The sequence below is a fragment of the Atractosteus spatula genome, chromosome 14 (assembly GCF_055471065.1).
Source record: "Atractosteus spatula isolate fAtrSpa1 chromosome 14, fAtrSpa1.hap1, whole genome shotgun sequence".
NCBI lineage: Eukaryota > Metazoa > Chordata > Actinopteri > Semionotiformes > Lepisosteidae > Atractosteus > Atractosteus spatula.
The window spans coordinates 40,371,245-40,395,190 of NC_142719.1; the positions used below are offsets into that span (position 1 = coordinate 40,371,245).

Consider the following 23,946-nt stretch of genomic DNA (forward strand, 5'->3'; position numbering starts at 1 on the left):
AATAATAATAATAATTGCTTATACTTATATAGCGCTTTTCTGGACACTCCACTCAAAGCGCTTTACAGGTAATGGGGATCCCCTCCACCACCACCAGTGTGCAGCCCCACCTGGATGATGCGACAGCAGCCATAGTGAACCAGTACGCTCACCACACACCAGCTGTCAGTGGGGAGGAGAACAGAGTAATGAAGCCAATTCATAGATGGGGATTATTAGGAGGCCATGATTGGCAAGGGCCAATGGGAAATTTGGCCAGGATGCCGGGGCTACACCCCTATTCTTTTCGAGAAACGCCCTGGGATTTTTAATGACCACAGAGAGTCAGGACCCTGGTTTTACATCTCATCCGAAGGATGGCCCCTTTTTACAGTATAGAGTCCCCGTCACTATACTGGGGCTTTAGGACCCACACAGACCGCAGGGTGAGCTCCCTCTGCTGGCCCCAATAACACCTCTTCCAGCAGCAGCCTTCGTTTTTCCCAGGAGGTCTCCCATCCAGCTACTGACCAGGCTCACACCTGCTGATCTTCAGTGGGCTGCCAGTTGTGAGTTTCACGGTGATAGAAGGATACAGCCATAGACAAAATTGTAAACCCTTGTCTCTTTGCAATGAAAATGCTGCAGTATTTACTGAGCTTCTTACAGAAAAGTTACTCTAAGATAGGTCTGTGCTGCACCATCCATCGTAGCAGTTCCATCAGGGCAGGACTAGATCAATCCCTGGCGGGTAAGCGAAGGAAGTGCAGAGGTTAGTGTTGCTGCCTCGCGGTGCTGGGGCCCTGGGATCGATCCCTGGGGACCTGTCTGCGTGGAGATTATACGGTACGTTTTCTCCGGGTGCTCCATTTGCTCTCTCCCTACAGTGCAGCTCCAGCAAGTGTATCTAGGTTTATATGCCTTGGTGAAAAAAAAAAGTTAAATCCACTTGAACATATCAAGAAAATCAATTAGCACTAAACCGTTTAGACTACATCTAGCATCTGAGGTAGTCTGAGCATATAAAATTGTCTCCATCTTTATCAGTGCACAGTTGGCTAGTCTTGGCATTCTCAGCTGTTAATTTAAGGGCACTTGGTTCATACGGAGTTCAATCCAGATATCTCTTGTCCGCTCTGGCATTTTGCCTCCTCCCATTGTACGCACTTGCAGAGGGAATTCACCCTTTTTCTGATGCGTTTTTTTTTTGTCAATGGTGGAGCAGAGGCTGAACTTTACTACGGCACTGCTCCTTCCGCGCAAGTGAGAGGGAGATAAGGCAGCCGCGGGGGGGGGGGTATATATAGCGCGGTGAGTCAAACAACAGGAAGTCCTGTTTGGGGGGGAGGAGGTGGAGCAGGGTGGCATCCTCTGGCTTCGGGAGGAAAATAGCCAGGGCTGCTGTGTTGTCAGCACTGACACCGCTGTTGACACCCGGCACAGACCGTTTCCTGCCAGATTCACCAGGGTTCTCTCAGACAGACAAGCCCCTGGGTTTCCTCCCAGCCCCAGCGCTCAGCTGAATGGCTATTTTTAAGAACCATTAAAGATTCCCAGAGGGGACATCTGCAGAATCCTGTAGCACTATTACAGCCTCAGGGCACTCTGACTATCTTTTGAGATTTTTATAAAAAACGGTTAATTTTACCCGGTTCTAGTGTAAAAAGACTGAATATTACTCTACATAATGACATAATGAAACCTGAATGTAGTTCACAATGAAGTCCATCTGTCCAGTATAAAAAAATCGCTTAATTTTATTAAGGGCTGCGGCAACCTGGAGCTTTTCCTGTAAGCACAGGGTACCAATATTGTGGGCACACAAAGGGTCAATTCCGAGTCATGGATGTCCTAATAAAGAGGGGTGATGACAGAGCACCCAGGGAAACCCCACACAAACACAGAGGAACATGCAAACTCCACACAGAAGACCCTTCCTCCCCCCCGCCGTGCGGAATTCAATCATAGACCTGAGCTCCCCAAGGCAGTAACCCTACCTTCCAGACCACCATGCCAACCTAACAAGACAGGAAACACACTGTTTCCAAATGCTGTTGTGTTGAATCCTGCAGGGTGATTTTTTAAAATTGCACTGGAATAATGTAGAGAAATATAGCAAAAGAGTTTTTAAATCCAGACTTCAAGTCCGTACATCAAATGTAGAATCCTGTCCTCATGATGCATAACACCAAATGCTACCCCAAAACATTACAAAGTCTATAATAAAAACTAGACTATATCTAAATAAATCTACTCTTGTAAAGACTAAATATCTTTCTTGTAACACAGCAATCAATACTATAGAATGCAGGTTCAGGTTATCTGGCTCATAAGACACTTATTACTATTTTTACAAATGTTCAATTTATGTTATCCTGTCAGGTTCCTGGGCTAAGCTCAGGATGAGCCTCTGCAGTACCCTCTATATCCTTAATTATCTCCATTCAAATGCAGGAAGGTAGTACCAACATAAGGAGCTTCCTCATAAGGGAATAATAATTCCACATATCCTGACAAAGAAGTGGACAATGCTGTCCGGTCATCATGGAGGAAATAAAACTTTTAGATCTACAAAAGTATACTTTTTTCACAAAGCTTCTCACAGATCTTTAGAAAAATCTTGGTAAGCTCTGTTATAATGAGTACAAGTACTGTACACGTACATTTTCTAGATAATGTGGCGAAGCAGCTGAAAAAGGCAAACAAAAGACAAAAAATGTCAGTGTATATAGTTAAAATGTATAATAACAGTAATCATGGGATGTTAAACTTCCATAGTCTACCAGCAAGGCTTAATTTAGAATTGTGGTCAATATTGGTCACTGTTTTATAGGAAAATAAATATATTGCTGTTCCTGAATGAGTCCAGAGAAGAGCTGCCAGATGCATCCTGGGACTTCAGAGAGTGCCTGACACTGTCAGGCTGAAGGAAAAGAGTCTTTTTGATCTTGAACGTACACAACATTATGAGGGGACCCGAATCGAGTATTTGATATCCTAAAGTCAGCTCCTTCGGCGGTATCAGTGAAGTATGAAGCAGAGGACATAAGGGGAAACTATACATGGAAGTTCATTAAAATCTGAGAGCAAAAGGCTTGTCTTTACACCAGGGTTGTGTGGGAATCTGGAACAAGATTCCCTGCCACTCTGTTGCTTCTTTCCAGAAACATCTGAGTGAGATCCTGGCTTAATTAATGACTAACAGGCTAGACGGGCCAAATGGCAGATGAAAGTCGTGGAAGGCAGAGTCATGACCTCTTTTTCAAGGCAGCGCTGTTTTCATGGTCTCGTTTCAGAGGGCTCAGAGGAGCAGTGAAGAGAAACCAGAGAGACCGCATGCCGGATTGTCAGAACTGGCAGGAGGTGGAGTCGGAGAACGCGGTGAACCACATTGAAAGCATGGACACATGGACTGAAGTGGTGGATGGTAGAAACAAGGCACGTCTTGGCTTTGTCCAGGTTGCAAATAGCAGGGCCTCTGTTACCGATGTTTTAAAGATACTGTACCAGGCTGGGTTTTCTACTGTGAGCAAACAGGCTCTCTCATTCTTTTAATGTCTACAGTACCTCATACAGAACTCAAGGTGTCTCTATCACTCTAACTCGAAAACATTATGGTCTCCTAACCATTGCTGTAGGGCATTGCAAGAGGATGTTTTCCTGGTATGTCACCAATTCCCATAAGCACAGTTGTAGCAGTTAAAAAAGGGGCAAAACAGGTCTCTTGAAATCATATGTCCTCAGATAGCACCGGGCCAACTAAAAAACATTTTGTTTTAAGCATGACAGAATGTCACGGTGTTCTTCATTAAGACGATTGAAAAGGGCTGTGATGTGGTGAGGCTGGGCTGTGAGATGCCTTTTCTTTTTGATTCAAGGCTCTTAAATCCTCGGGCCTGACAACATTTGTCCAGTGAGGACAGCAACAAGGCCAGCTGCTGTGCTTGCTGCCATGTGCGATATTGAAAAGTGCCATGCTGTTCACACTTCCTGGAGGGAGGGGGAGTAGCTCTCATGTCCTGTTCCCAGACACACTTGTGACGGGGGCACAGGGGCGTTTTGGACAGATGGACCAGTCTTAACCTGAGCAGCCTTGGCATGAGCAGACATTCCTAACTCAAATCCGAGTTTGAGTCACATTTGGCTTTTTTGGGAAGCTTGCGACTAAAGCTGCTATCAGAAAAGTCTGCATAGCAGAATTTATTCTGTCATCCTATAAGGTTTTGGAGACAAGATGTGCAATTGATTGATTGAGATGTTCTCGGCATTTCGATTGTCAAATTCTGAGGCTACAAATTAATCACTAAATTGCTCTTCGGCGCTGCTCTGTTTCGTACAGTCCTCCTGTATTATTGTGTTACGCAAATAAAAGATTTACTTACTAGTTTGTTTAAGGTATATGTTAATAAGTTTTATTTTTGTCTGAAATGTAAAAATCCAAAGAAGGATTTTTTCATTTCACGACCCTTCCTTGAAAGTTGTAGTAAATTACGATGATTCTGAAAGTTCTGTATTTTCTCTTAACAGACAGTGAGCAGGATTGTCATTCAGAACGCCAGCGTCTCTGTGATGTATAAGTGCTCCGCTTTCAACAAAGTGGGAAAAGATGAGAGGCTGATCTATTTTTATGTGACAAGTAAGTATCATAAAAGCGTATTACAAAAATCCTCTTCCCAGCGTGTTTATTTACAGTAACACCACTGACGTTCCATTACAGAATTCGCGAAAATAGTAACAGCTGTTCATGCAAACATGAGGCTTGCAGAAAGAATCCCTGAGGTCTTGGTTAATTGATGTATCCAGTGAGCAATTTCCTCCTTGTGTTTGAAGGGGAAATCACACAGAGAGAAGAAGCTCCGTTATGTGGAGCTTTATCATTCATTTTTTACTAATCTTTAGTATCATTGTTTTTGAAAATGATTAATCATATTTATAGAGCATCTTTCACCCCAAAAAGAGATTCACTTCACCCATTGCTGAAGTGTGAAAGTCACCTGGTGTGACGTGTGGCTGCCATTAAGTGCCATCAGCCCCGAAACATAGCAGAACAGGAAGAAAAGTGAGCAAATCGTCAATTACAAGCCTAGCTTGGGGTTTAGACAAGAAACCAGGGTGAATATCTTGATCTTGGGATCTTGGCATAACATCACATCTGAAACACGGCACCCTCTACAGCAGGGTGTCACAATAACAGGACGTTGGTTTCATTAAGAAGGAAGAATGCCACCTACTGGTCTACATTGTTTCTTGGCAAATACCAATAAATAAAATTACATTTTTTGTTGTCATTACTGAGTCAATAAAAAAGTAACAAAGTCACTAATGACTTTGTTATCATAAGTAATGACTTTGTCATTAATATACAATCTTTACCTTGCTATTTTTTTCAATATCTGTTTCAAATTTTCATTTTGGCTTCATTATCCCACGTGAAATGCAGGAATAGTTCTCTAAAGACATGTTAAAGCACAAATGATGAATGTTTATTTAGGTTATAGCGATAGATTTGCATTGAATTCCTGCAGATTAGAATGCATCTTAGTTAACGAACAATGACTTAGTTAATACCTCGACCTTCATGGCCTATTCACTTGTCAAGGGCAGTAACTCACGTGGCAGCAGCAGGGGTTGATTGTAACGCCACACGTATCTGTGCGTCACTTCCTGTGGCAGCTATCCCAGAAGGCTTTGGGATCGAGCTCCAGCCCAGCGAGGAGCCGCTGGAGCACGAGGTTGTCAGCCTCAAGTGCAGCGCCGATAACTACACCTACGAGAACCTGCAGTGGTACCGCCTGGACCCCCGGGCCCTGCAGGACGACAGCGGCAAGCCCTTAGTGCTGGACTGCAAGAGCGTCCACCTGTATGCCAACCGCCTGGAAGGAAACCTGTCCTTCGAGGCCGCCACCAACAACTGGGTCCTGGTGCTCGACATCCCCAACATCCAGCTGAACCAGGAAGGCGACTACGTGTGCGAGGTCCAGAATCGGAGGAGCAGGGAGAAACACTGTCACCGCAAATTCATTCCGGTGAAGGGTAAGCCCTCAGCTATTTTACCCGAGCTCGACTGAGTTTGAGCTTTTTAGTTTCGCATATTCATGCACAGCTTTTTCGTAGACTCAGTGTCTCAGCTGACCAAGCACCGGTTACTTTTTTAAACACACATTCTCTACACATAGAAGTGTACAGCGGAGCATGTGTTCACAAAATGCTGCCATTCTAGAGTATTCTCTTGCCATGCTCAGATAGGCTTTCTGCCCTCTTTGCAAAACTGAAGACATGCTTCAGCTGCAAGACACAGATCATACTCCACAAAAAATACTTGGTGCCAACAATCTCAGCAAACTGATTCATGAAGTCACTTCTCGGCTGATATACAAATCAGAGGGCACAAGTGGAGGCTATGTGAAATTGCTTTTAAAGCTGAGAACAGGGGTCACTTCTTTACCCAAAGGGTTGTGGGAGCATGCAACAAGGTACCTAGACACGTTGTTGAAGCCGATACCCTGGCTTCCTTCAAGAAACTGTTGGATAAGTTCCTGGGATCAGTTGACTCTTCACTACCAGATGAGCTGGATGGATAGATACTTTATTGATCCCGTGAGGGAAATTGCAGAAATTTCCGGGATGGACTCAGTCCCCATCCCGTGTTTGTAAGCTTTCTTATGTTCTTGTCCTTGCGATGTAATTCTGCGATATCTGTCCAAAATCGTGGCCTGAAGTGGGCAAGCAGAGGGTGATTCTGAGTTTTTAACAACCTCCAGCTCAGGAGGCCCCTCACTTCCGGCACAGCCCGACCAATCAGACCGTGAACGTCAGCGAGTCCCTGTACACGAGGTGCGATGTGGAAGGCACGCCCACCCCGCAGGTCTCCTGGTATAAAGATGACAAGCCTCTCCACCAGATATCAGGTGAGCCGCCTTTCTAATCGCCTCAGGAGGGCTCAGCAAGAAAGCATGGAAAATCAAGGAAATCGTGAACAGTGACCTTAAAAATGGAAATCGGTCATAACTCCGACATCCGCAAAACCCACCTTTTCCTAAGGGCAGTTTTTGCCCCAGCTGTTTTGACAAAAGACAAAATGGAGAAAAAACTAAACTGCACAGTGTTTGCAATACAAATCAGTGTCAGCATAATATCATTCGTTCCATCTAGTTTTGGATGAAAATTGTACACCTGCGAAGGTGCAAATAAAAGTCAGCTCAAAGGTTTTTAAAAGACTATGACCTTTCCCTTTGAAAAGGGGGGGTCTTGTCTTTTTCTAAATGCTGCACATACTGTAGTGTGTGTAGCAACCTGTACGTTTTCCAAATTGTGTAACTTTTGGTGCTGAAGGTTTGTTTTTTTACTTTGTCTCCGCTGCTCCTTACAGTGGTGTAAACAGGAAGGACTCGTGCAAAGTCGGCAGCAGTGAGCCAAGACCATAAAGTGAAGTTGAGAACAGTCACAAGCCAGAGTGGGCCATCAGACTTTCCTTTGGCTCGTGAACAACTCCTGTCCCTTCATGTGCAACACTTTTGAATGGGAACCGTTTGATCCAAAGGGTCACTTTATTAACCATTCCCTTTTCTCTTGTGAAGCAAACAGAGGCTTGAGGCACCCTGGGCCCTTTATTAGCAGTACTTGCAGGGATATAATCTTGTAATGCAAAAGAACTAAGAAACTGTATTAATAAAAGAGCATGATCCGAGCGAGTCACGGGTATGTGCTGTTAGAATTGCAGGGAATATATAGAACAGATATTATAACGGATATATAACAATATTTTAACAGTGCTGATATGTCTATTTTACTTTTATACTTCAAAAATCTGAGTTATCCAGCAAAAACAATTGTACTTTTGCCCTTCTGAGGCTTTAAAACCAGAATAAATTCTAAAAATAAGTGAAGATGCTTTCAGGGAATTTGCCATTCAGTTTTTAGTGAATCGTGTTAATGGAACTCACTACATTGGCGAATGACGAATGAGCTACATTAGGAACAATAGTGGCGACTTTTCCAAGAAGTAACCTAAAGGGATGGAGCACTACAGTTTTTATTTGGGATTGATTTTTTTTATTTTATACGCAGTTGTAGTTAGAAATATTGACTCTTTTTACAGAATACATGAAGCTATAGAACACAGCTGAAGAATTTAATTAACGGCAGATGTATCCTTTCCACACAGTAGATACGATTAATAAGGTACAATTCTGGTGTATTTAAAGTTAAATTGAATAAAGGCTATATTGCAGTACAAAAACATTTTGAGATAATTTCCCTCAATATGAATTCCAATTCCAATCATCATTAGTTTCTAATGATTTAATGTATTTTAAAGGGGTATGAATGTTTTCTGTCATAACTGCTTATACGCTCAGTGTTAAGAATTCCATTTACATTTTAACATCTGACCATTGGAAGACACTTTCTGAACACATCGCAGTGATTGAACACACCACAGATGTACACTGACACCCACTCATCACATAAACCATCAGCCGTATTTTGCTTTTCTGATCCACATCGTAGCCCGCGGTCCTCATGAAAATGATACTCTGAATGTCTGCAGAGGTGTGTGCAACTCTTTGGGGCCGCACAAAGGCATCGGACAGCTGGCGTGGAGCTGATTGCTGGGAGTGTCTGTGTGTGTGTGCCTGGAGTGGCCAGTCCTTGGCTACAGCTGTGCTGATACAGTGCTGTCGAAGAGGTGCAGAGTGACCTGGAGCTGTGCTGGCAGACAGGGAGTGTCTCTGTAAATTGCGTCTTTCAACCCTGTAGGCTAGGGGTTTCCCAGTCCCTGTCCTAGACGCCCACACACCACCTGGTTGTCTTTCTAGCTGAGCTTAATCACCTAGCTGAAGCCTTAATTGAACCAACCAGTTGCTTGATTTGAATATTTGCAAGCCTTTTTCTATTGAAAAGTTTGGGATTTTATCTTAGTTAGGAAATGCAATAGTTAAACTACAATCTCCAATATGTTTTAGAGATGAACACAGGCAGGCAGTTCAAATTAATGGAATGATTTATGCGATGAAGGGCTCAGTGGCGTAACACAGCGCTGGGCTGGAGCAGCCACCGGCAGGAGTGTGGACCTCCAGGACCAGTGCTGGGAAGCCTGTCACACCTGCAGCACTGCGTGTGGAAGTGCTGTGTGGATGATTTCTAATCGGGAATCATGTTTCCAATGTTGGGGTTCTCTGGGGCTTTAAAGTTGAGCTTGGAAAGGTACCCGGAAAGATTTGAGGCAACAACGTAGGTTTCAGGCAGCCTGCTGATAATTTTGATCCAGGATGTCAAGGCTATAGGAGCAGGTTTTACCTATTCCCACCTACCCAAACCCTGACCTACTTAATTGCTGGGTAAAACAGAAGCATCAAACTGTAGTATCCTGACTACGTTTTAGCTCAGGGTCCTTGAATCAAGGGTGTCCTTTGAATCATAAACTTCTGCAAGGCCTTAAAAACTCCTTTTGAGCGCATGATGAGGTCAGGAACAAGTAAATGAAAAGAGCAGAGACACCACGTTTCGGCTGTGGAGCCTTCTTCAGGCACACTGAAACGCTGTGTCTCTTTTCTTTTCAGCATGCAATAGACCTTTACCTGTTCCTTTGCAGCCTGCACATGTGGACGTAGCTCCCACTTGAATGATTAGATTAGTCATCTGAGAGTAAGAGTAAAAGGCTTTAGAGCACCTCGTGAACTTAGATCCTGCTGGTGTAGATGGTGTTTGCAGTGAAGACTAGACGGATGGTTTGGCGGGTCCTGTGGGTTCTGATTAGAATGGTGCCTAGAGCGAACCTGTGTGAGGGCGGCCTTCTGAGCTGGAGGAGGAGAATTTGATTGACTGCTGTCTGGATGTGCACAGGGATCGTGCTGCAGGACTCTAACCAGACGCTCAGTATCCAGCGAGTGCGAGAAGAGGATGCCGGCCTCTACACTTGCACGGCCTGCAACCAGAAGGGCTGCATCAGCATGTCAGCAACAGTCACCGTCGTGGGTAAGAGACCCGGACCAAGAGCACGTGTTTGTACCCAGGCGGGCTGCGGTGCAATGCACATGCGTTCACGCACACATACATGAGCCACCCTGGCATGGAGATAACATACTGTACCTGTATGTGAGACACAACACCAGTCACAAAACGGAGCAGACTCAAACACAGCAACATGGGTCACCCTGGCTATGTCCTTCACATTGGAAAAAAATGCAGAGGGCTGATGTTTACACTGGTGCCTCTGGAAATGTGGGGGAAAAACTGGAATAAATATTCCAGTTCGGAATTCCACTTCCACTGCAGAAGTGCTCATTTTAACATGCTGTGGGCAGGTACATTTATGTATGCACACAACATGCTTTTAAAACAACACCCCAAAAAATGCTAAAGCGCTGCTTCTCAGCATGCCAAATGTGTAACAAGTATTTTTTGTGGCCACTTAGAAGGGCTAAGTGGAAAAATTATGGCTTGTAAAATAGGAAAAGGCTGATTTCTTCTAAATCTCTACCATGGTGTTTTATCTATAAGTATTTAATATGGATGAACATTACCTTCTGTCAGGCACCAGTGATATCAGGAATGTTATTTCACCTAAAACAGCATATTTTATGAAAGGAAAGTCGTCACTATTGGTTCTAAGTGTTGTAGCGATATACAGTCAATTACAGCATGCTGTCAAACACTGTATGAAATTGCAGTTTGTTAATATGCCAATGCACGAAAAAGATGCTGGTGCTCAAGAGTCAGCAGTCACATTGAATCTTTTTTTACAAGGAAAGATGAAACAGTTTGAAAAATGAATTGTCCGGGCTGGGGGGTCAAGCTGGTGGGGGTGTCCAAGGTTTGTCATGTGACCTGTGTTCTTGTGGTGTTGCTATTAGAGACACAACAGCACCTGAATTGGGTTAATCTGTCTGACGAGTGTGAAAATGGTTATTTTGACAGAAGGAAAGAGTACAGAGTCCTCAAACCTCCTACACTGCTTCAAGAGTCCAGCACCTCACAGAATAATTAACAATTGGTGTGTACACAAAGAATAATACTTGGATATTCCACATTTGTCTGCCCCCTGCCAGCTCTTGGCGCTTTGTGCACACTGCTAGTTTTCTTGGCACGAAAACATTTGTTATTGCTGTAACTTATATTGAAGGTTTGAGAAATCAAGTAAAAAAGTAATTTGACAAAATCAAGAGTGTTTTTGATGGTTTTCATCAAAAGGAAGCCTTTAAAATGCACTTTTGAAAAGGGACTACATTTCTGATGAATTGCCACAAAGGAGAAAAAAACAAATGAACAAAACACTCTGATCTAGCATAAGAAAACTGCTGTTTCCTGTGGTCATTTACCTCAGTAAGATATTATGTTTTAGTAGAATTAATAAAGATGGAAGCCCTGCTAGCAGGGAGTCAGTTTTGAGGAGCTTCTTCCTGATTGTAGATTATTGCTGATCTCTGTAAATGTCAAATATTTTCAATATCCTTCATAAAACCTTGCTAATCCCTTGGCAACACATGAAGAGAGTCAAACATTGGAAGCAGTTTCAGAATTAAATGCTCTTTTGCTCCCTCTAGTGCTGCTATGAGTGTACTGTTGTTTTTGATTTAGTTCTAATTCTGCTTCAGTTTTTTTATCTTGGCAACACAATTTAACCACAGGGTAGACACTTTAAAAACATATCTTAGTTAATATATTGCCATCTGCTTTCATTCATTAGTTTCTGCATATTATGACAAATCTATTATATTATATATTATATTAATATATAATATATTATATTATAATCAGTATTATAGAAGCACAGCTTTTTGCATGGCAAGTGTTTTCAAACCAACACGCAGATTTACAATTCTCTATCAACAGGTCAGTTTGATGTTGTTTTATCCCTGTGATGTTTGTGGTCATAACAGAAATTATAGCTGGTTACGCTGATTGCATTGTGACCTGACATGCATGCACCGCTGTAACGTCGGAAATTAAAAATCACAGTGGATTCTGTCATTTATGATGAATAAAGTTTGTATCAGATTACTAGATGTTTTCGACATTTCTATGCTGTAAAATGTAGTTTTGCGCTGCTCAGCTGTGAACTATGACCCCCCCCCCCCCCCCCCCCGCTTGATAGTGCCATGTTTAGAAATCAATAGAGTTGTCAATTCGAGATTTAAGTTTCAGGCTCTTTGGTAGGATGGGTCAGAACTGGTCAGTCAGTCGCTGCTTGAAAGAATTCACTCGATAACACGCTGGCAATGTTAACCCATGCTATGCCACGCCAGAGGTCCACAGCATTTTAAATATTCTCTTTAAACCTCCCCAGCGCCACTGCGGAAGTCGTACGTAGACTTACATAAAGAGAAAACGCTCCATTTCCTGAAGGCAGCTGGCCGTGTTGTCTGTGCCCAGGCCGCGGTGCAGACGCTGCCCGCAAGGCTCTCTGACCTCTGCCCTCTTCCAGGCTCGGACGACAGGACCAACGTGGAGATTGTGATCCTCATCGGCACCGGCGTCATTGCTGTCTTCTTCTGGATCCTCCTCCTCCTCATTTTCTGCAACGTCAAGAGGGTGCCTGCACGCTTCTCTTTTTTTACTCTTCCAACCTTTACATGAACACTTGCTTTCGATCAAGTATTTTAAGTGCCTTCCTGATTACCAGTGGGCAGGGTGGATGATACGGGATCATCTACCATATAATTTTATATTGAGGTGGCCCTTTTTCCTCTTCCTGGTAGCTCCTGCTTTATTTAATTTTATTTAAGTGGGCTTGCACTCCATTAATTCATTATCCTGATGATCTGATTGACATTTAATAGATTTTCATTTCTAAGAAGCTGCTGTGCATTTCTCCATGATATGAACAAATTCTCATTATCTTGGAGTTGTGATATGTTTCCACTTTTATGTGAGAAAAAAAATACTGATAGCAATGAAAAACAGGGGCTGTGCGTGGCACGGACTAAATGTAAGATGTATGTAAAGCTTCATGGATACAACTGCCACACAACTTGGATTTGAAAGGTGATCTGCTGTACGTACTGTATGTACTGTAGTACAGGTAGTGTGCATCACATAGCAGCTGTGCAGTTTCTGTGATTTCTCAGTTCCTCAAATAAGCTGCACTTTTCTGGAGACTGTCATACAGAGTGTGTACATCTACATTGTCTGCAATTGTATATAAAGTAACAGCACATGGATTTACTACAGTTTGAAGATAAGTGGACGGTGTGCAGAATCTGTTCTTGGTGTTGTTAATGGTATTTGTGAGCAAATTTTAAGATTTACAGGTATAGGTATTTGCAGTATGTGCTAGAAAGACACTTTATAACACAGGGATATTCCCTATAGTGTAAATACAGTGTACTTACACTGGAACAATAGTGCATTAAGAAAGTTAATTATATGTAGCAACCAATACATTTCTATTAACAAAGGTGTAATTACACTACAGAATTTCTGTGTATTCAACAATCATTGAATATTGAATACAGCTTGCTATTCTGTAACGTCTTCTCACCAAGACATTTCAGAATATAAATTGCAATGGCTTAAAGTCTGAACAGGTAAAAGTCTCCCAGTAACCTTGGGAATGTAGAATACATGTGCTGGATCAGCCACCTTCCTGTCAGCAGCCTGTCCATCTCCCTCTTCAATTCCATTAAAGTGTTCCTTTTTGTCCCCCGCGACAGGCCAACCCGGCAGACATTAAGACAGGTTACCTGTCCATCATCATGGACCCAGGCGAGGTGCCACTGGAGGAGCAGTGCGAGTACCTGCCCTACGACTCCAGCCAGTGGGAGTTTCCCCGGGACAGGCTGAGGCTCGGTGAGGCCCTGTGTGTGAGTCTGTGTGCATCACACCACACAAAGAACAGAACCCTGACCCCTGGACCTTCGCAGTTGTTTGTCCTTCAGAAACTGCGAGAGCTTCGGCCCGACCCCCTGGGGGAATTACCTCATTTGTTCAAATGTTCCTTCTGTCTCTTGAATAAACACAAATGTTGGTGTATTTCCAGAAAGAAAAAAAAAAGAAAAACATTTCCTGTGCTCTCCTAAACTGTCCTTCCAGAGAGGTTTCATGTTTACAAAGCTACACCCAGAAAACGGTTTGAATACCAAAATTACACAGTGCCTTCTCCTAGGTGAGACAGTGTGATGTGTTAAACTGAGACACGTGCTGATGCAAAAAGCTTATCCTCTAGTTCTTGTCCGCTAACGAGAAAACGGCCGTATTTAGTTGGATTTGGATGAGCACCATTTTAAAGTGGCAGGGCTCTGGAAACCAAGCATTGATAGAATTAAATTGTTGATCTCAAATTAAGGTAGATGAGATGAACGGCCTCCTGTTGTTTGCAGAATTTCTTGCGGTCTAAGAATGATCCTGATTTTTGGCAAAAAAAAATGATTTTTGTGCATCTCAAAATGTTGAGGGTGGCCCAAAATGGGATTTTGAAGAAAGTCTCCTGCATTCCCTGTCCTTGCATCTTTTTAATAGGAAAGGTCTTGGGACATGGAGCTTTTGGGAAGGTGATGGAGGCCTCTGCCTTCGGAATTGGCAAGACGGACAGCCTGAGCACAGTGGCGGTGAAGATGCTGAAAGGTGAGGTTTTCACAGTGCGAGCTGGACGCAAGCTGTGGCCGTTACATCCATTCCCACTGTTTCCGTTTCGAAGATCCAAGCTTTTCCGAAAGAGAATGTTGGTAAGGACGAGTGCCGTCTTGAAAACTGCATAATTCTTCGTAGAGGTCCGCCATCAGTGTTAGGTGGCACTTAGGTGCGTGTCCTGTAGTGTCGAGTGTAGTGTCGGGTCTCACACTCAATCAGCAGGAACATGCTGGACCCTCCACCAACCAACAGAGGAATTAACACAGTTCTGAAAACACAAATGCAAAAATACTTAATTAAATCAATCTGTGGGCTAACATGATTAGTTAGTCTTAGTGACTGTGACATTTAATATATTTTTGACATCCCTGGCCTTCTAATAATCCCCATCTCTGAACTGGCTTCATCCCTCTACTCTCCTCCCCACTGAGAGCTGGTGTGTGGGGAGCGGACTGTGCATCATCCAGGTGGGGCTGCACACTGGTGGTGGTGGAGGGGATCCCCATTACCTGTAAAGTGCTTTGAGTGGAGTGTCTATAAACGCGCTGTAATTTCTGTAAGGAATTATCCTCAGAAAGTCTCTGTGCACCCCTGGCCTGCCAATAGTGTGCCACTCGTCCGCTGTTGAATTTATTTTCAAACATTTCTGAGAGCAGGAGAGGAAGAGGTGTGCATACTCGGCTCGCACGTCGCTATGTTCCCAGAGTGATGATAGGGGAGAGGCTGACGCTTCTTTCTTGGGCCTGCAGAGGGCGCCACCGCCAGTGAGCACAAGGCCCTGATGTCGGAGCTGAAGATCCTCATTCACATTGGGCACCATCTGAACGTGGTCAACTTGCTGGGGGCCTGCACTAAAGCCAATGGTGAGCAAAGATAATTATTTATTATTTTCCACTAATGCTACATTTACAACAAACAAACTCGAAAATAGCTTTTAAACAACTTAGTACTCCTTAAATAAACTTGCTGAAAGATTTATACTGCACTTTTACAAAAATATTTAGTCGCTTCTCATGGAGAGAAAAATGTGCGATTTAAAAAGGTTTCTGAATACCGTATTGCCCATCCTCTTATAAATGTTAATATTTCTCTACATCTCTCTCCAGGCCCCCTGCTGGTCATCGTGGAGTACTGCAAGTATGGGAACCTGTCCAATTACCTTCGTGCCAAGAGGGAGTTCTTCCTACCTTACAGGGTGAGTATATAATAATTCCTTACACTATATAAGTGTAAGTAATTATGAATTAATTATTAATCTACACCAACATCTACAATCTACATCTACATCTACATCTACAATCTACAGCAAACTCCCCGGCTCACACCTCACAATAGTGAGGGGGGTTTGGGCAGCTTATCCTCTCAGATAGACTGACTGCCATTCCCTCAGCTAAGTGATTCACAGTAAATACTTTACACAAATATCACCTCTCTATCACCTGCCTTAGGATCTAACCAAACTACTGAAATGTGACCTGTACTTCCTGTGCTGCGACGGGAAACTTTTCCGACTGAAGGGCGATGTCAAACGGAGGTCGGTCTCTGAGCTGCTGTGTCCTTCTGCTGTCCAGGACCGCTCACCCAAGACCCGCAACCAGGTGCGCAGGATGATAGAGGCTGTGCAGGTGGACCAGAGGAGCAAGCCCGCAGCCCCCGCGAGCATGGTTCCGGGTCGGTCCGTGGGCGATCAGAACCAGAACGCCGGGCCCGGCCCGCAGAAAGGTGACGCAGCTCCTGGCCGAGTGGGCCTTGTGCTCCCCGTGCAGAGCCGGAAGTCCTTTCCAGCTACCGAATGACCTGCTTGCCGTTTGGAAAATAAGATTCAGTTTAAGACTTAAATCAATCGACAGTATCATGCACGAGAGGAAAAGGTTTTTTTCACTCAATTGACTTTTTTTTCCATTTTGAAGAGCAGGGAAGGGGAAAGAAATAAGAGCCAGTGGGAGTAGCTCTCCACTGTGCCTCGACTTTAATTAGCAGCTGAAGGTGAAGTGAAGCAGAAGCTGAGGCTTAAAAGCCGGTGGTTATATACCGACGCGCCTCAAAGATGGCCTGCACTGTGAGGCTTGTTTCTTTGTGGTTCGTTTTATTGCGCATGGACGTAATGGGGCTCAGTGGCGCTGAGTGGCTTGCAGGTGTGATGTCAGCCCCCTCGAAACCACAGCGGCGGCTCCCGCTGGGAAGCACTTGGGCTCGTGTTTGTCTGGGAGTAGTTGTGTGCTCCTCTCAGCCATGATCACGGACAAGAAGAACAGAGCATTCCTCATTTCCCTTCCTGTTTCTTAAAATTTGAAGTAGGACTTTTGGAACAAAGTGTTTTTAATCCCCCCCCCCCAGTATACTGTATATACTGGACCTGGACTGCTGGAGTTACCTGTCTCTCCTTTCCCTACAGTGGAAGACCTGTGGAAGACACCACTGACAGTGGAAGATCTCATCTGTTACAGCTTCCAGGTGGCACGAGGAATGGAGTTCCTGGCATCTCGTAAGGTAGGAACTGGCACGCTGGCACGGGCTGGGCGAGGTACCTAAAGGGAAAGAAATGCCGTTTCACACGCTGAAGAAACGCTCTCCAAGATCCCCCTCAGGGGCACACTGGGCAGCTTTTCCTTCACATCTGCTATTTCAACCCATTGCGACACATCTTGCATGCAGCTATTTAATATATGGAGGCACCGTGTATAACCAACTGCTAGACATGTTTATGTCATGAATATTTTCATATCTGGAATGGAGGAGATTGGAAGTGCACTTTTCTGTATAGCAAAGCTTGGCCGGCCTCAGTTCTCCTAGTGCGGACACGGGGAGCCTGGAGTCCTCAGGTGTCTCCCTCTTGCAGTGTATCCACAGAGACCTGGCCGCCCGCAACATCCTCCTGTCGGAGAACAACGTGGTGAAGATCTGTGACTTCGGCCTGGCGCGCGACATCTACAAGGACCCCGACTACGTCCGCAAAGGAAATGTATGGGAGCTGCTTTAATAATTTGATCTTTATTTAGGGACAGCCTCCCACTGAGACAAAGATGTCTTTTTGTGGTGAGGAGGGCACTGCTGCACCTGCTAAAAGGAGTCCGGAGATCTCTATACTAATGAGATAGATTGAATTGCACCACAATGCTATGCTGCTCTATAACACGCACAGTATAGCTGGAATAGTTCAGGTGGGGAGCTGCGTCAGCATGCGTAGGCTGCAAAGGAACAAGTAATAGGTCTCTTCCATGCCGAAAAGAGAAGAAAGAAAACACAACGTTTCGGCCGTGGAGCCTTCTCTCACACCTGTTTTCACACCTTTCTTCTCTTCTCAGCATGGGAACAAACCTATTACTTGTTCCAGTATAGCTAGAACTTCAGTTTAATTAGCATCCAAACCACAAGGTGGTGCTTTAATAGCATCCCTGGCAACGGATACATTTTACATCAGTGTGAAACTTCATCTGTTCAAGTGCAAACTGGGCCTGGCCTCGTTTAGTACTGGGTTCTGTCAATGAGCTGCTGACAGCTTGTATGCCCACATGGGCCGACTTTAAACCACGACCTCCTGGTAACAGGTGCAATGCCTAAGTACTGTTCTTGTATGTTCTAGGCTTGGGAGTTAAAAATGTGGTTTGTGTGCGCTGCCGTCCTCGTCTGGGGGGTAGAAAAGGGCAGAGTCCCCCCCCCACACTCCTTCCGTCTGGTTTGACCTCTTGCTTTATTGCTTTCCCTCAGGCCCGTCTGCCCCTCAAGTGGATGGCTCCTGAGAGCATCTTCGACAAACTGTACACCAGCCAGAGCGACGTGTGGTCCTTCGGAGTCCTGCTGTGGGAGATCTTCTCCCTGGGTGAGGGGGAGGGGGCTCTGGGAGACGGGAGGTGGTGTGTGGAGTGAACGTCTGATAGTGGCGACGTGGCTGGAGGCAGTCTGACATCACAGCAGCCGCTGCGAAAGACAGGCAGACACAACATGGCTTCGTCAAACGGGGCTTTTCGTGTTTTTACTACTCCCTTGCATGTTTTAGAAATGCATTAGAACATGTTGCCATACTTGTTGCTGTAAGCAGGTGTGAGCCTGGTCAGTACCTGGATGGGAGACTCCTGGGAAAGCTAAGGTTGCTGCTGGAAGAGGTGTTAGTGCGGTCTGTGTGGGTCCTAATGCCCTAGTATAGTGACGGGGATACTATACTGTAAAAAAGGCACCATCCTTTGGATGAGACGTAAAACCGAGGTGCAGATTTTAAATGGTCATTAAAAATCCCATGGCATTTCTTGCAAAGAGTAGGGGTGTTACTCCGGTGTCCTGGCCCTGGCCTTTACCCATCATGGCCTCCTAATAATCCCCATCTCTGAACTGACTTCATCATCACTCTGCTCTCCTCCCACTGAGAGCTGGTGTGTGAGGAGTGTACTGGTGCACTATGGCTGCCGTCGCATCACCCAGGTGGGGCTGCACACTGGTGGTGTTGGAGGGGAGTCCCCATTACCTGTAAAGCACTTCAGTGCATTGTCCATAAGCGCGCTATATAAGTGTAAGGAAATATTATTATTATATTATTACTATTATTTTCTGGTGGGAATGTGCGCTGTGGAAGACACCAGGGCAGACGGTTTGTTGGTCGAGCACAAGTGAAGGCCTTACACTAACTCATCCTCCTCCTGCGCACAGGGGCCTCCCCGTACCCAGGGGTGCAGATAGACGAGGAATTCTGCCAGAGGCTCAAGGACGGCACACGCATGCGCTCCCCAGAACACGCCTCCCCTGAAATGTAAGTGCCGTGCCTTCTTGCCCAGCAGCTCTCGGCAGGTTCTGGACGGTCCTCAGCAGCGGGACAGGGCTGCAAATCTATTTCTCGGTTCTGCTGATCCATGGCTCTCCAACAATGCTGTTGAGTCCCAGTCCTCTCAACGTGCAACTCAGAGCTGTTTGGCCACCTGACAGTCTTGAACGAACACTGGCCCGCCACTATCTGCCTTTCTGCACAAGTATTATTCGTGCAACCACTGCAACCATTCATATTTTGGTACTGAGCCAAAATTTTTAGAATATGAACCCCTTGAATTGATTTTATTTTTGTAGCCTTTGACATTGTTTTAAATACTACAGCAAAATAAAGTATGGTCAGTGCAAAATACCCCATTAGCCCAAACCATAATGAGCGTAACGGGAGATTTGAAGTCTGGCAAGTACATCCGCAGAGCTCTGTTTGTGGGCGTCTGTACAGTAGATTCCTCCCTCTGCTCTCAGATACCGGATCATGCTGGCCTGCTGGCAGGGCGAGCCCAGGGAGAGGCCTACCTTCCCCACGCTGGTGGAGATCCTGGGGGACATGCTTCAGGACAACGGCTTACAGGTGAGGCGTGGCTGGGCCAGAGGCCGAAAGCTTTGGGGGTTGTGAGCAGCTGGGAAGCAGGGGTTCCCACACAAGAGTGTGGACAGAGGAAAGAGAAAGGCAACCTCTACGTTTTTGGTCCTTAATGACTGCGATGTAGCAGGGTTTTACAATTCCTCTTAAGCTTTAGGACCTGAGAATTGTAAAAACCTGTCCAAATGAACAAGCACCTCAGTCAGTCATCATCACCAAACAACAGAGCAGACGAAGACGGATTGAAAGCTTAATTTTGTCACACTCTTTAATACCGTTTCGTGTCGACAGGATGGAAAGGACTACATCCCTCTCAACACATCTCAGAGCTCAGAAGACGACGGCTTCTCTCAGGCCTCCTCCAGACCTCCTTCCCAAGAGGAGGACAGCGACGTGAGACTACCCTGCAATGTCATGCCCAACAGGTAGGGAGCAATGTAACGTGAATTCAGCAAAAGTAAGCAGCAAGGAAGGATCTGGGAGTGGCAATTAAATGTCACTGACCCTTCCCTGTCTTGAGGTTTTTAGAAGAATAAAACTGTGTCTTTTTAGCTAGAAAAAGTACAGCTGTCACTTCCTGAATTCCAGTTCTGGTATGAAAATCATTAATACTAGGCGAGCTGCCAGGATTTTGGTAGGAGTGATACAACAGGGTTGAGAGTTGAGCACAAAGGTGTTTGTTCTCAATGCATAAATGTCCAGAACATTATCACAACTTAGTGTGAAGCTCTGTTAAGTGTGAACCACATGGGCTTTGTGCTGTACACATTAACACAGGCATTGTTTGCTGACTGTTAACAGATAATTCAAAGTTCAATAGACTGGTGAAAAGAGAATGACATTATGACAGTGTATAAACAATGGGTTCTTGAGGTTGCAAGTGGAAGCTAAGAGCATGTGGATTTAGGATTGAGAATATGATGCACGTCTTTGCACAGAGTCATGGCTAATGGGCTGAAACTACCCGTCCTGTAGCTCAAGCTGATTCTCTGAGCTCCTTCATGAAACAAGCAAAGGTGTATGTCCTCCTGTAGTCTGAAATTTCTTATCTCCACAGATACTATAATTGCGTGCCCTTCACTGGATGCATGATTGCTAGGCCGCAGAAGGTCTGCCGCACAAGGGTCAAGACATTCGAAGAGTATCCCATGGAGCAGACTTCCCACAAGGCACACCCGGTGAGCACCACATCCACTTTCGCCTTTGTCTCCCCCTCTCTATACCTCCATCGCCTTTACTTTTGAACCACACCTTTTCTCGGTCTCTTTGCTGGTACATCATATCTCAATATCCACGAGTTATGTCACTGATCTATCCAAGTGTCTGCTCTTTCTGTAAATTAAACAGACTGTATTTAATGCTGTGCAAGCATTGACACTCACCTTTTCTTCGCCTCTACGATTGTTCCAGGGTTTATACCTGCGTAGTCCTCCGATCACCCTCAGGGTCATCCTAGGCACTTGCATCTTTGGATTTTTGCAGTCTACATCAGGCCTTCTCTCTCAGAGAGCTCAATCACCTTGTTTACTCAATCAAACTTGTTTACTAATTAAGTCTAACCAGATGGTTGCTGATCCATTCATTTCAAAACCACAGAGGCCTGCGCAAGGTCTTACTGTTGGGAGTAGGACCCGAGTTTGATTTAAGAAATGTGGGGGGAATCCTTCTGAGGTGTGGCATCTAACTATGCCAGTTGTCCTCTAAGCTGTACCCCATTTCTGCCTGTGCCCATTATTAGTACCAGTCCATTATTGCCTGTGGAAACCATCCTGGGTTCTCTAATTGTCACATTGATCGGAGCTCAGGCTATACAGCATCCTGAGATTTGTGCTATAGCCAGATGGTATTATTACACAGCATATGGCAAAGAGTAAAAAAACAACATTGAGAAAGACTGGAAACTGCAGCACTAAATGAAGCATGAAATAGAAATTCAGAGAAACAAAAAAACGGGACCTTGAAGTTTCTCTGGAAGAGGCACCTTTGGAATCCGGCGGAGGGCCCGGATTTGACTCAAGCCCTATCCCCACTGCCAAAGCAGGCCGTGTCTTCGGCACCCCTGTTTGAAAACGCGTATTTGGCAGCAGGCTAGCATTCAGACACCCAAAAAAGTTGCCAACTGGAAGCAGCCATCGACTCAACTAACATCTTCATTGCACTCAGTCAGGGAAGACATTTAAAGCGCACTATGGAGCCTCCCAGATTTCACCTCGTGACCCCTCCTACTAGACCGCAATAACCCCTGTTGGGGTAGTAAGGCAGTGTGATGGCAGGTTGAATCTCTCTGTGCAGGACAACCAGACGGACAGCGGGATGGTTCTGGCCTCGGAGGAGTTCGAGAGGATAGAGCACAAACACAGAGGAGCTGCGACACTCAGGTAGGAGTAGCAAATGCTCAAATGTCATGCCCGATCTGCCATGTGGGTCCATTACGTTTGAAAATGTTCTACAAATTTGTATTGAAACATTAAAAATCTACTCTGTTGAAGCATTAAGCAGAAGAAATCAGCCTCAGAGTATCTGGTTGGGCCCTGATGGTTGTACCTGTCAAATGCCATATAGTATCCGGAGTAAAAAAAAAATTGTAAGGTAGGATGTTAAGCAGCCAATGTTAATATTTAAAATGATTTTTCTTAATGTTACAAATTAGAACTAAATAAAAACACCAGTAAGTTTTGACATCGCTGTTTTTCCCCAGACCACAAGATAACTTCTTGTGAGTGTGCTGGAAGAGTTTAGTGAACACAAAATTCATCGTTATTATTGTTTTTAACCATTATGAAGCAATTCCAAGAAAGGATGCTTTTGCTTTGCCTTTGAGACATTGCCCACATAAAACAGAAGGGACTTTGATTCTCAGAATTTTTTTAGAAATCTGGGTAAGAGATGTCAGTACCAGTAGCAGCTAGATTCTGTTCCCAAGCACTGACCTAAGACAGAGCAACCTTGACCCTTCAAGTGTACAGCTCTGCAGGAAGGTGATCAAGACAGTATGTGAACTACAGTAGCTAACGGTGTCCCACTTCGTAGTGGATTAAACCTGCTCATAAAGGTCACGTGAGCCCAGGGAAGATCAGCTGGAACAAAGACGTGTAGTGGACTTGAGAAGGGCCCGAGTTGCTTATCTCTCTCTTCTGTCTCTCTTGTCTCTCTTCCTTTGTCAATCTGACCATCCGCAGTCAGCAAGCGAGCAGGAGTACAGAAGATCCATTAGGACTTTCCAACAGGCATCAACCGCCCTTCCGGAGCCAGCTGTCCGGTCAAACCTTTTACAACAACGAGTACGGCCAGCTTTCCGAGGAAGCGATGGGAGACTTCTTCTCCGTGCCCAGCGACGTGGACTCAGAGGGCGGGGGCATGGCCTCCTCTAGCTTCTAGAGAGGGGCAGAGAGCGGGGAGGGGCAGGCTCAGGCTGACACCGGGGCCTGTTGCTTTCAGTCCACTGCCCCACCACGTCTCCCCTCGCAGCACTGAACTGAGCTCACTGATGCACAACACGCTTTCCAGCCACTGAGTGGCGCACTTATCATCTCAACCAAAATCCTCTCCATCTTATCCATCCAATTTATTTTTATTTTTAACTAACCCAGAGTAAGCTTCTTTCTGATGTTATTTGTAAAAAAAAACAGTAAAAAGAAAAAAGAAAATGGTGCATCCGTTTCTTATTTTTCCTGGGGTTTTTTACATCCATATACAGTATTAAAAATCTAGGACATTGCTTCTGAAGCGATGGTAAACTCTGACCATCCGATACGGGATTGCTACTTTTAGTTTTATTTTTCAGATGCGCAGGTATTCATGTAAGAAAACCTTAAAACTTTATAATTTATTTCCCACATGTTGAAAGGTAGCAGTACTGTCAAGACAAATAAAATCTGTTAACAAAATGCACGTGTTATGATATTTCATAATCCCCTACCTTCTGAATTGTACCATAGTTGTGAAGAAAAGGCACAGACGTATCGCTCCTAGTTACAGATGCGAGAAAAGGTTGTGCTTGGTTTAGTAGCCATTACAGGAAACAATAGCTGACAAAGTTATTACTGGGAAACTGACAGCAT

General features: G+C 44.8%; 1 protein-coding gene across 1 annotated transcript in view; it reads left to right on the plus strand.

Annotated features, from left to right (window-relative positions):
- flt4 (fms related receptor tyrosine kinase 4) overlaps positions 1-23,770 on the plus strand; it is a 68,550-nt gene extending 44,780 nt beyond the window's left edge. The window contains exons 11-30 of the mRNA XM_088933019.1: positions 3,276-3,417; positions 4,507-4,615; positions 5,653-6,012; positions 6,741-6,887; positions 9,823-9,954; positions 12,404-12,510; positions 13,632-13,767; positions 14,437-14,541; positions 15,297-15,410; positions 15,654-15,742; positions 16,119-16,269; positions 16,943-17,037; positions 17,387-17,509; positions 18,256-18,367; positions 19,189-19,288; positions 19,768-19,873; positions 20,177-20,310; positions 20,943-21,063; positions 22,178-22,263; positions 23,065-23,770. Of these exons, the coding sequence (XP_088789145.1) occupies positions 3,276-3,417; positions 4,507-4,615; positions 5,653-6,012; positions 6,741-6,887; positions 9,823-9,954; positions 12,404-12,510; positions 13,632-13,767; positions 14,437-14,541; positions 15,297-15,410; positions 15,654-15,742; positions 16,119-16,269; positions 16,943-17,037; positions 17,387-17,509; positions 18,256-18,367; positions 19,189-19,288; positions 19,768-19,873; positions 20,177-20,310; positions 20,943-21,063; positions 22,178-22,263; positions 23,065-23,263 (2,668 nt within the window). The 3' untranslated portion in view covers positions 23,264-23,770. The remainder of the gene's footprint in view (positions 1-3,275; positions 3,418-4,506; positions 4,616-5,652; positions 6,013-6,740; positions 6,888-9,822; positions 9,955-12,403; positions 12,511-13,631; positions 13,768-14,436; positions 14,542-15,296; positions 15,411-15,653; positions 15,743-16,118; positions 16,270-16,942; positions 17,038-17,386; positions 17,510-18,255; positions 18,368-19,188; positions 19,289-19,767; positions 19,874-20,176; positions 20,311-20,942; positions 21,064-22,177; positions 22,264-23,064) is intronic.
- Positions 23,771-23,946: the final 176 nt, after the last annotated feature.